The sequence below is a fragment of the Furipterus horrens genome, unplaced genomic scaffold, assembly GCF_987537825.1.
Source record: "Furipterus horrens unplaced genomic scaffold, mFurHor1.1.pri manual_scaffold_9, whole genome shotgun sequence".
Taxonomy (NCBI): domain Eukaryota; kingdom Metazoa; phylum Chordata; class Mammalia; order Chiroptera; family Furipteridae; genus Furipterus; species Furipterus horrens.
In genome coordinates, this window is record NW_028327179.1 from 28,979,853 (window position 1) to 28,991,506 (window position 11,654).

General features: G+C 38.5%; 1 protein-coding gene across 1 annotated transcript in view; it reads right to left on the bottom strand.

Annotated features, from left to right (window-relative positions):
• The window catches only part of SDHAF3 (succinate dehydrogenase complex assembly factor 3), a 52,982-nt gene extending 43,837 nt beyond the window's left edge, over positions 1–9,145 (bottom strand). Inside the window, exon 1 of the mRNA XM_090287830.1 lies at positions 8,935–9,145. Within this exon, the coding sequence (XP_090143956.1) occupies positions 8,935–9,108 (174 nt within the window). The 5' untranslated portion in view covers positions 9,109–9,145. The remainder of the gene's footprint in view (positions 1–8,934) is intronic.
• Between the last annotated feature and the right edge of the window lie 2,509 nt (positions 9,146–11,654).

Here is an 11,654-nt window from a genome sequence, read left to right on the forward strand (position 1 = left end):
GCTGGAAACAACCTAAATGCCCATCTGTAAATGAGTGGATCAAAAAACTGTGGTACATTTACACAATGGAGTTCTATGTAGCAGAAAGAAAGAAGGAATTTCTACCATTTGCAACAACATGGATGGAACTAGAGAGAATTATGCTTAGCGAAATAAGCCAGGCAACGAAAGAAAAAATACCTTATGCTGTCACCTATTACAGGAAACTAATGAACAACACAAACAAATGAACAAAATTGAACCAGAGTTAAGTAAACAAGAAGTAGACTAACAGTAACAAGGGGGGAGGTGGGAGGGAGAGAAGGGGGTAAGAAGAGGAAGGGTCAAGTCAAAGAACATGTATAAATGACCCACGGACATGGGCAACTGAGTGGGGACTGAATGTGGGGGAAGGGAGGGGCAGGGTGCAGGGAAGCAAAGAAGAAAAAAGAAAAAAACCTTGGAGAGAAATGTGTGGCAATTAGCATCTTGGGCTAATAAACATAAAAGAAATAATAACTTAAACATAATTTAAACATTTATTATGCTAGAGGTATAGAAGATAAAAACTTGATTAAGAAGCTTTCCTTTCTCTTAGGAAAAAAAATTTAATGGAGAAAAAATAAAATATACAAATAAACCATAGCAAGCAAACAAGCAAATTTCAAAGAAAAAAATCTATAATCAATAGCTTTTGGAAACATTAATTTCCAAAACCTTATCTAGATTTTCATTAGGTAAAAAGCACAAGGTATTTGTCTATCTAGCTGTGTGATACAAAACAAGTCATTTTATTTTTATATTTCATACTTAAAATGAAAGAACTGCAGATTTCCAGCCCAAGAGGCAGACTGGGGAAATCACAGGAGCATCTTATTCTGTCCCTTCCAAAACCCCACTAAATTATACTGAAGAAACTTGTTAAAGGAATAATACTTAATGACTAAGAGAACAAGAATGGAGGAACCATTAGCAGCAAGAAATTTCAACCAATTTTTCAAGATGAAAAGAAGAATGTAACAAAACAGCTCAGAAAGAGGAAGCCACAGTTTAGAATACAAAACAGAAAATATAGCTGAAGATAAAGCTAACATTGCCAGAACCAACCTAACACAAACACCACATAGGTAAGGAAATCAGACGTGAAAAGGCAAATCCAAGGAAGAGTAATTGAAACTCTGTAACTCTGAAAGTAATTTTCCAATCAACAAGCCTACCTATATACAGAGTTCTCAGTCAGTTCTTATTGCTTTACTTGTAAATACGGACAGATAACCAAGTTCACAAGATACGTGAAACATGAAAAAGACTAAAATAAAATTGTAAATGTCCCCAGAAGAAGAGATAAATTAAGAAATAAAGAATATATTGCTCTTGCCCTGACTGGTGTGGCCAGTTTGATTCCCAGTCAGGGCACATGCAAATGATTACCAATAAATGTTTCTCTCCCTCTCTTGCTCTCCCCCTTCCTCTCTAAAATAAATAAATAAAATCTTAAAAAAAAAAAAAAAGAATATGAGGTCTGTCTAGAAAAGTCCAGCCATTGTTAATATAATGAGAAGCATTTGTGAGACATAGATGTAATCTGGCAGCCAAGCAGATTGGGCTGGAATGCACATGTGCGAACAATGACAACTTCACTGTACTAGTCAGTGAGGGCAGTAGGCATCATTGAGTGAGCATGTGTGCTGTGTGGCCATAGCACTCAAAATGAGCAAGTAGAGCAACAAATCTGCATCAAACTTTGCATTAAGTTTGAGCATTCCTCTGCAGAACTATTTGAATGATTCAGAAGCCTGCAGCTGTGGGCAACTGGTGATTGGCAGCTTCATTACGACAATGCACCCACTCATGCATCACGTCTCATGCAGAGTTTTCTGGTGAAACATCAAATCATCCAGATGACTCAGCCTCCCTATAGCCCAGATTTGACACCCTGTGACTTCTGGCCTTTCCCAAAACTAAAATCATCTTTGAAAGAAAAGAGATTTCAGACCGCTGATGAGATTCAGGAAAATGTGATGGAGCAGCTGATACTGACTGGGAGAACTGTGTGAGGTCCCAAGGTGCCTACTTTGAAGGGGACTGAGGCATCATTGTCCTACATACAATGTTTCTTGTATCTTCTTCAATAAATCTCTGTAGTTTTCATATTACATGGCTGGACACCTTCTGAACAGACCTCATATATTGTTCTTTATCATAAGCTCTCCTATACTAATTAATTTTTTAACTACATGCATAATTACTTTGATTTTTTTTTAAGTTTAAGTGCATTAACTAAAAAAAAAAAAAAAGAGTTTACTAAAGCAATGTGAAGCTCCCTTTCAGTCAATTCTAATTCGCCCTATGTAAAACTTCAGACATTTATTCTTATTATACAACCATAAAATATATTAATTTCATAAATAGTAAAGAAAACCAGTGAAATTAACATTATGCACATATAATTTTTTATCTTAAAATATGTGCAAAAACTTAAAAATTTTAAGACATGTTATGTATACATACACAATACACACACCTCTATACACACATACAGATCTGTTTTAGAAGCATATTCACTAGTATATTTATATTATTATGCTATTACCATTATTTTAAATCTGTAAATTCCAATAAATTTTAAATCATTTAAACAAAAGGAACATACCTCTGTGTTCCAATAGCATAGTTGTAAAGTAAATAATATGTAGAATATTGATAAAATATTGTGATTTTTTTAAAAAATCTTTACTTTATACATAATCATTATTAAAACACATGTCATGACACCAATAAAAGTTAAATGTTCATAAATAAAAACATCTTACAAGCTCCACTAAAAATCCAAATGTTTCAGAAGTAGAAAAAAAATAGGAACATTTTATGTTCCAAATATACAGTATTTCATATTCTCTGCTTTATCCCTTTTCAATTGTTGGTTAAGGGCCACAATATGACTAAAAATTTTTTAAAGGTAAAGCTTACTGTGTGACACATCACCATTCAATACACCATCACAAAATTACTATATTGAATAACATGCAGAATAAACAGTATGACTGAGCGGTCCCCAAATGATTCACTCATACATGGTAGAGATATCCCCCCCACACATGATCCATCTACTGAACAGAGAAGTAATTCATTCCTTTTCTTCCCCCAAGCTAAAATACAAACTACAAATCAGGATGTTAAAAAGCAACAAAATGAGGTCCCCAAATTAGGTAAGAGAGGCATACAATTATAAAAACTGCAAAATACCCATTGAACCCTAATTATACCAAGTTAAAAAAGACTCTAAATATAGGTGACTGTAACTTAATCATGCATTTTTTATCTGATGATTCACTTCAAAGTCATAAATAAGAAAAAGATGTCCCATGTGAGTTACAAATAGATGGTTACAGTGACTCTGAAGCACTTCCTCCTCTCTAAAACAAATACAACAAAATAAAACAAAAAGGCAAATGTTATAAGATCTAAGCTATCACACAAATCCAAAGAATTAAACATAATCAAGAAGGAAAACAGTATACTCCTTTGCAGAAGTAGTTAGGAACAACTAAATACAGAAGAAGATAACAGAACACTGCTAGGATCTTGTATACTACTATCTTTGACCACCTTACCCTATATTTTACCCAGTCTGGCACTTTCATACACACCTTTGGAACACCAACTACAGATAAGGAATTCCAAATCACCAGTCACAATCTGTCTCCTGAGTATTAGACCAATATATATCTTAGAACATCACCACTTGACTGCCCCACCAGAATTTTTACCATAAAATGTACCATAGTGAACTCATTCCCCACCTGCTCCTCCTACATACCTATTCTAGTTATTGGTATCACATTCTAAAACCTGAGAGTTATCCATTCCGTTTCCTCCCCTCACTAATCCTTTATCAGTCACCAAGTCAAGTCTTATTCTACCTTAAAAAGGATAGCACCCTCCTCCTCCACAGCTAACATTGACGACTTGAAAAAAAGACTGGAGAGAATAAAGAGCAGCCGCAAATGAAGCTGCCCCTCCCGGCCCCCACAGCTTTAGTTCACTAAACTAGAGTCCTCATAGTTTACAGGGGCCTCGGCGGGCCTGGTGGACACGAACTGGTCGTTTGTACCCAACCGTGGATCTGGGGAGGAGCCGTGGCACAGCGTTTGTACATACTCTGCTTCTCCGTCAGCTCCGGCCTCTCTGGGAGACTGTCTGCCTATTAGTTTAGTGTACAAACTTGTAAACAGCTGCCCTCCGCTCAGCTCAGACTAGGTTCCCTGTCCTTTTTCTTTTTACTTGCTCATTTGTAAAGTTGTCTTAATCTTTCCTAGCTTTTAACTTAGGAACCCTTTGATAGTCTTCCTTTGAGTTCGTGAGCTCTTCTCCCTGTAGCCCTGAAGGGTCACTGTGTTCTGTATGAATGCATGGCATGATACAACTAATTTAACAGTCTTTTATAAATAAAGTTTGCATTAACTATACCTGTCTCCCAAGAGACTCCATATCTGGGAGTACTGGGAAACTTTCTGTCACCTGTTCTAGGAACCAGCTGGGTATTCAGCCGGTTAAAGAAAGATTAAAACGATTTGCCTAAGAAGAAAAAAAAAAAAAGGATAGCACCTAAATCCATACTCTCCGTTCTCAGCCCCTCTGGCTTGGTTCAGGCACAAAGATATTTCAGATTACTAACAATTCTCCTTACCTTCAGTCTGGCTCATTTGTCAATCATTCCTTCATATTGCTGCTAAAGTCATCTTTCTAGAATATAATTTGAATCATTTCCACCACTGCTTAAAATCTTTCAATGATTCAAAATAAAAACTTAATCCTTAGCAGAAGATCCTGTCCCATGCTACCTCTTTTGCTTTATCTCTTCCTAATCTCCCAAATAATACATTACGTTCCAAACACATCATTGCAGGTTCTGGGGGAAAAAATCATATTGTTTCTTACATCAATACCTCTACACATGTTACTCTCTCTTTCTAGAAAGTCTTTTTTGGGACACTTTCAAGTATCTTTGACTTGCTCAAGACTCAGCTTTGACATTATATGTGGCCTTCAACTTCCTCCGCTCCCTCCTTGTTCCCATCGCATTTACAGACACCTTTTCATACCACAGGGGGATGTTAAGAACAGTATAGGAAAGGGAGTAGCCAAAGAACTTATATGCACAATCCATGGACATGAACTAAGTGGGGTGGGGGGCATGGAGGGAAAGGAGGGTACTGAGTGGAGGCGGGCAAAGGGGGAAAACTGGGACAAGTGTAATAGCATAATCAATAAGATACATTTAAAAATAAGTAATTTTAAAAAAGTAAAACATAAGCATCAAGCTTATATACTCAGATAATGGGTACCAAGTTTTTAATCATCATTGTGTCACTCTCAATTAGCTTGATCTGAACATAAGCATTCAGCTTGTAATATTCAGATAACACGTACCAAGTTTACAATCATTATTAACCAAAAACAATAGAAATTTATGCCATAACTGGTAGCATCATACATAACGAACATCAGTTAGGTGTTTTGAAGAACACACTGAACAAGGGATATCACTCTTGGTATCACCGCCCTCACTACGTTTTTCTCGCTTCCGAGTCATTGGAATCTTCTCTAGCCCTCATCCTTGAAAAAAAGAAACTAGTTCTCTCGGCAGAAACCACCCTATCTCTTCTAATTCCCAGGCTTAGACTGAGTTGCTTTTCAACTGAAAGAATTATTATTTTAACTAAATCGATCATTGGGTTTAAACTTATCTTTACCCAGTTGCTAGGTGATTAAGTCCAGGGCCCTAGTCCCATGGGTCACACTTTTCTTCATTTCAAAAATAAGTAAAAATGCTAGATCAAAAACAGGGAAGAAGAAACGATGCTTCCCTACAGAAACATTTCCAACTAATAAATTCTGGAGGAGCCCTGGTTGCTGTGGCTCAGTGGATTGAGCATTGGCCTGCAAGCCAAGTGTCGCTGGTTCGATTCCCAGTCAGGGCACATTACTAGGTTGCAGGTCAGGTCCCCAGTTGGGGGAGCGAGTGAGAGGCAACCACACAGTGATGTTTCTCTCCCTCTCCTTCTCCTTTCCCCTCTCTCTAAAACTAAATAAATAAATAAACAAACAAATAAACTATAAAATAAATAAATAAATAAATTCAGGAGGAATAAGGGAGACAAAGTCATCCCTGTAACACAATGGCAAGATCCACCAATGAATGCTAAAATTAGTTAGAAAAGTTTAAGGAGAAACAGGGTATCTGTATAGCCTGAGTATCTCCCCCAAAATATGTATTTATTTCAAAAGAGAAAAGAGTAACTTCATAGTGGAGAAACCTGGCTGATACCACAACCAAGTGGTCAAGGTTTACATCACCAGTAGTAATGTCACTGATATCATGTGTCCTCTGACATGATGTACTGAGAAGGGCACATCACCCTTGTGGTATCCTTCCCAATAATGTGTAACACCAGTCTATTCAAGGGAACACATCAGACAAACCCAAACTGAGAGATAGTCTACACAAAAACTAACCAATACTCTTCAAAATAGTGTCAAAGACATGAAAGATAAGAAGAAATTGAGAAACTGTCATAGACCAGAGGAAATTAAGGAGACAGGATGGCTAAATATTGTACAATGTAGGATCCTGGATTGGATCTTGGAACAGATAAGAAAATTAGTGGAAATACAGGCAAATGTGAATAAAGACTGTTCATAGTACTGCAGCAATTTAACTTCTTAGTTTTGAAAATTGGTTGTATAAAATGTTAACAGAAGGAGAAGCTGAGGGGAGGATGTATGGGAACCCAGCACTGTCTTTGTAACTAATGTAAGTCTAAAATTATTTCAAGAGAGTTAAGGAAAAAGAAACCCAGAAACAAAAAGCTGAATTCCTGATACTAAGCCTTCTAGGTTGAGCAACACACTTTTTATTTATAGCTGTTTTTTTTAATGCCCTCTCTTTCCTCCAGCCTACTATCAATTTACAGTGAGTTCCTATTATTTCCCTTAAAAACTTCCAAGTTCTTATACTTTAGGACCTCTCAAAGTGCATTTACTTCTTTCTAACACAGAGCTAGACTCTCCTTCCTGTCCTCCCACAAATAAATCTAGCTTAAAAGATGTCACTTAAACATCTTAATATCATATAGTTTCATTGCAATTAACAATTTACTAAGTGCTTTTAAATACATTTACATACAAAATTTTAAAGATGCAAATTGTAAATACTGTTATTTCACAGATAAGAAAATAAAACAGGAAAGATTACGTGATGTGACATTTAAACAATGTCAGAACCTGTATTTAAATCCAGTTATTCTGACTTCGAGACCATGTTACCATATTAAAAGATACTAGTCTGCATTTTAAAATATTCAAATTCCCTGGCTCCAGGCAGGCTAATTATCTGGTTGGCCAAAAAGGTCGTTTTGTTTTTTTTTCTGTAAGATGGCTCTAGTAGTGCTTAGTTGTCTTTAACTTTATTCAAAACAATTTTGTTAAATTGTATTATGACAGCTGTCATAGATGCGTGTATTTAAAAAAAATCAAAATTGGTGAATTTTTGTGCAGCCATTTAAATATTAAAAATGGAAAAAAATAAGCAACATTTTCAGATTATGATTTATTACTTCAAAAAAGGTAAAAATGCAACTGAAATGCAAAAAAAGGTTTGGGCAGTGTATGAAGAAGATACTGTGACTCATCGAACGTGTCAAAAAGTGGTGTGCAAAGTTTCGTGCTGGAGATTTCTCACTGGACAGTTGGATAGACCAGTTGAAGCTGATAGTGGTCAAGTCAAGACATTAATTGAGAACAATCAATGTTATACCACATGGAAGATAGCCAACATACTCAGAATACCCGAATCAATAAAGTTACTAATGAAAATGAAGAATGTGTCTCATTTTATAGAAAAAAAAAAACGTACGAACTTTCTGGCCAACCCAATACATCTAATACACATTATATTTAGGAAAGTTCCAAATTTCACCCTTGTCCTAAATGTCCCTATTGCAAGCTTCAATGATTCTACAATCAAGAATTCTGGTACTCTGTGACAAGGTTTTGTGTTCACCCTAACCTTCATGACTTTTAACAACAGACTTCAATCATCTCTTCAGCCATCAACATTTTAGGTTGAAGAATCACCTCTGTTTTTATACAAATACTGCTTCAAGCTTTCAAATACCTGAGATGTCACTCTAATCTCCAATTCCATTCATTTCTTGATATTTACAAATCAGAACTAGGGGCAATCCAGCAGGGTCCCCAACACCACGAAATATAATATTCTGAATATCTTTTTCCAGAGAGAGAAAGGTGTGTCTGCTTTAAATTTAAGTGCAATGATGCAGGGCAATGTAACAAAGTAATGTGACTTAAGACTCAGAAGAAACCAACTTTCACCTGACTTAAGTGACCAGAATTTTTCTCTTTCAACCCTTGTGGTCCCCCAGCCTTAACTGATTTCTGTATTAGTCAGCTGAGAACATTATTAAGGCCCAGCAGAGAGCACTTAAGTTTTAAAAATAGTATTTATGGAAACAAGCCTCTAAGTTTGAAAAGTTAGAGGTAATGAGAAAAGCACTAGTTTGTTAATAGGCGCTTGCTCCGTACAAGGCACTGGAGGGGACATAAGCTCTGAGCACCTGACGGTGATTTCTCTCATCCTCACTTCTCCAGGGCCTGGCACGGGCAGAAGCTCAGTTGAAATGAATTGCAGACGCCTGTGTAACGGGATCTGATCCGGCGAGAAACCCGTGGGAGAAACAGACGGGCTCGTGGCTCTAACTTTGGGAAGTACTGTTTGAACACCTTTGCGCTGTTTAATTCAAATGGAACAGGCTGCCGCTGGCGCGGGACCCAGGGAAACCAGCCGGCACGAGCGGTCTCTCACAGGGAAAAACTGGGACACCGCTGAGAAACCCCAAGGGGATAGAGCGAAGAACAGGGGCAGTCACTTGCCTCCCACTCCTGCAAGAAACGCCGGGCCTCGTCAGAACCAACCGTCTTATGTCTCCTAAATTCGTCCTTCACGTACTGGTCGCCCAGGGACTTAAGGTCTGGCGGCAGAGCCCGGTGCAGCAGCAAGATGCGCCGATACAAGGCCCGAACACGCGAGACGTGCGCAGCCGGCATAGCGCCGCGCGTGGACCGGAGACCACACCTGCGCAAAGGGACCACGCGTGCCAGCCCCACGCTGGGTATTCCTGAACCTGAACACTGACGGAAGAATGCGTGCGACCTTCATCCGGTTTGGTCCGCTCTAAAATCAGGACCATCCGGAAACCAGAGCTGCGACTGCAGGCGGAAAATGGGCCGGTCACTGTCTGCGCGGAGCGTGGCTTTAGTGGAGTGCTGTCAGCGCTTTGATTGCCGAAGGGCAGCGTCTGGGTCAGAAAGGGCTCCAACGACAGGATTGGCGTTGGCCGGTTGCCACCCCACAGCCATACCCCTTCATCTTTACTTTCATTTTCCCCCCCTTCCGTTCTGATAAAGGCCTGAGAAATCCTTCGTAGAAATGCCTCCTCCAGGAAGCCTTCCTTGCTTAGCTCGACCCACTTAAGATTTCTTATAGTGTTCCTGCACTCTGAGAGCGGAATCGGAGTGGGATTAACCTCTCCTTCCATGAGCCTACCAACGTACACACTTTGCACAGTGTTGTGCTTCTAATTTGTCTCCGGAAGGTATGGCCTCTTTCGTGTAATTCAAGTGAGTCCTGAGCCAGTTTTGTTAGCTCAAGTCAAATTAGCTGCAGAAAAAATCATGAGGAAGCATTTTTAAAGTATTGTTTCCGTGGCAACGATGCTGGAGATTGATTAAATAGTCTGAGATGAATAGATAGAATCAAGACGTTTACAAATCTCCACCTTTTGCAAAAGTGATGCTGAGAGTGTAACCAGTTTTCAAAGCTGACAGAAACATGACCTAGTTCTTTTCCATCACACCTTTGGTTCTTCAGCAAATCCTGATGGCTCCACCAACAAAATGTATGCAGAATTCAACCATTTTTCATCACTTCCTCCACCACAATTGCCTTTCTTTAACTGGATGTTGTGGTGGCTTCCTGTGTTCCTGCTTCTGGCCATGACCAACTTCAGTCATTATCCACCTAAAACTGTAAATCAGATGTCACTCCTCTATTCAACAAAATCCTCCAGTGGTTCTTATCAAAGTAAAACCCAAAGTCTCTCCACTTCTTAGCTCTAAATTTTTTCCTAGTGCTTTGTTCCTAGTTGACCAGTTCCAGCCACACTGGCCTTCTGCTGGTTCCTAGTTCATCTTTGAACAGGACAGGCACAGTCCCATATGAGGGCCTTGGTACTTGCTGTTCCCTCTGCTTGGGATGCTCTGCCACATATATTTTCTTAGCTAACAACTTTATTTAACTGAGCTCATTACTTCAGGCCCCCTCCAATGAGAGTCTCCCTGGCAAGTGCATTTGAAATTGCAACATCACTGCTTTCTCTCCATAACACTTACATATTTAACTTAAGTATTTGCTTATTATCTGTTCCCCAACCCCCGCTAGACCATGATCCTAGATTTAAAATTCCATGAGGGCAGGGATTTTGTGATTTTAAAGGCGTCAAGCAACTCATGACCGGTTGGTGATGAAGGGGCAAGAGTGTGGGAATTTGTGAGGTTCCCTCCCAGATCCCAGACTCTTGTCTGTGCAAACTTTTTAAAAGACAAAGACACATACCCCGCTACCAAGGGCAGGGACTTACTCATTTTATTATCCTATTCAGGGCCTACCACTGTGCCTTACAAATAGTAAGCACTCTAATATTTATTACTTTGAATGGACTTTTTCATTTTGCTTAAATTTAGGAAAAATATTTATTCAAAAGAACACAGAACATTTTCTAAAATGAATTTAATTTGGTATTATGACAAACCACATTAATGGGAAGGATTGAATGGCAGTGTGGTTATTTACCTCAGGAAATTTTTTCTAACCATACTTCATCTCTTAATATCCCTGTAAATTGAAAATTAACTCCTTGTTCCAGTTTACTTTTTTCCTGGTTTCCTTTGGGGTTAAAGTACATGTTTAATAAAGACATCTTTTAGAACCAAAGCTCTTACAAAAATGTGGGAAAAGCATTCTGCCAATGAATTAATAAAAAAGTAACAATAAAGGAAGCAATTCAGCCTAAAGGGAGCAGAAAAAGTCCACAGAGCATTGGGCAACTGATGCTCTGAAATGGCAAATGATGGGTGAGAGAGAATCCAAGATATAGTGGTGTGGTTAAGCCTTAAGGTGAGAAATCAAGCAATAACAGTGAGAATAATAATAAATGACCTTTTTTTTTCAGTGGGCTAGACTGTGAGTTACGTCTTGTGGACAAAACTTTCTCTTTGTCAAAATTTTCCATTGACCTTCCAATTTAAGCTGACCAGTTTTCCCCTTGTGGTCAAAATAACCACGAACTGAAAATAAGATCTGATTTATATGCCTTGCCGTGAATCCAGATCAGTACACTTCATGTAGGCCTTTCCTTTATCCTTCCTCTATCTGTTTTCTTTTCTTCTGTGTGAGTCAACAAGTCACTCAACCACTCTGTGCCTGCATTTTCTCACAGGTCATAGAGCTGTGTTAGGCAATTCTCATTACCTTTCAACTCTACTAGCCTAATCACGATTTCTTCCAGATTCCCTTCAAAGTTTTCTGTAAAAGT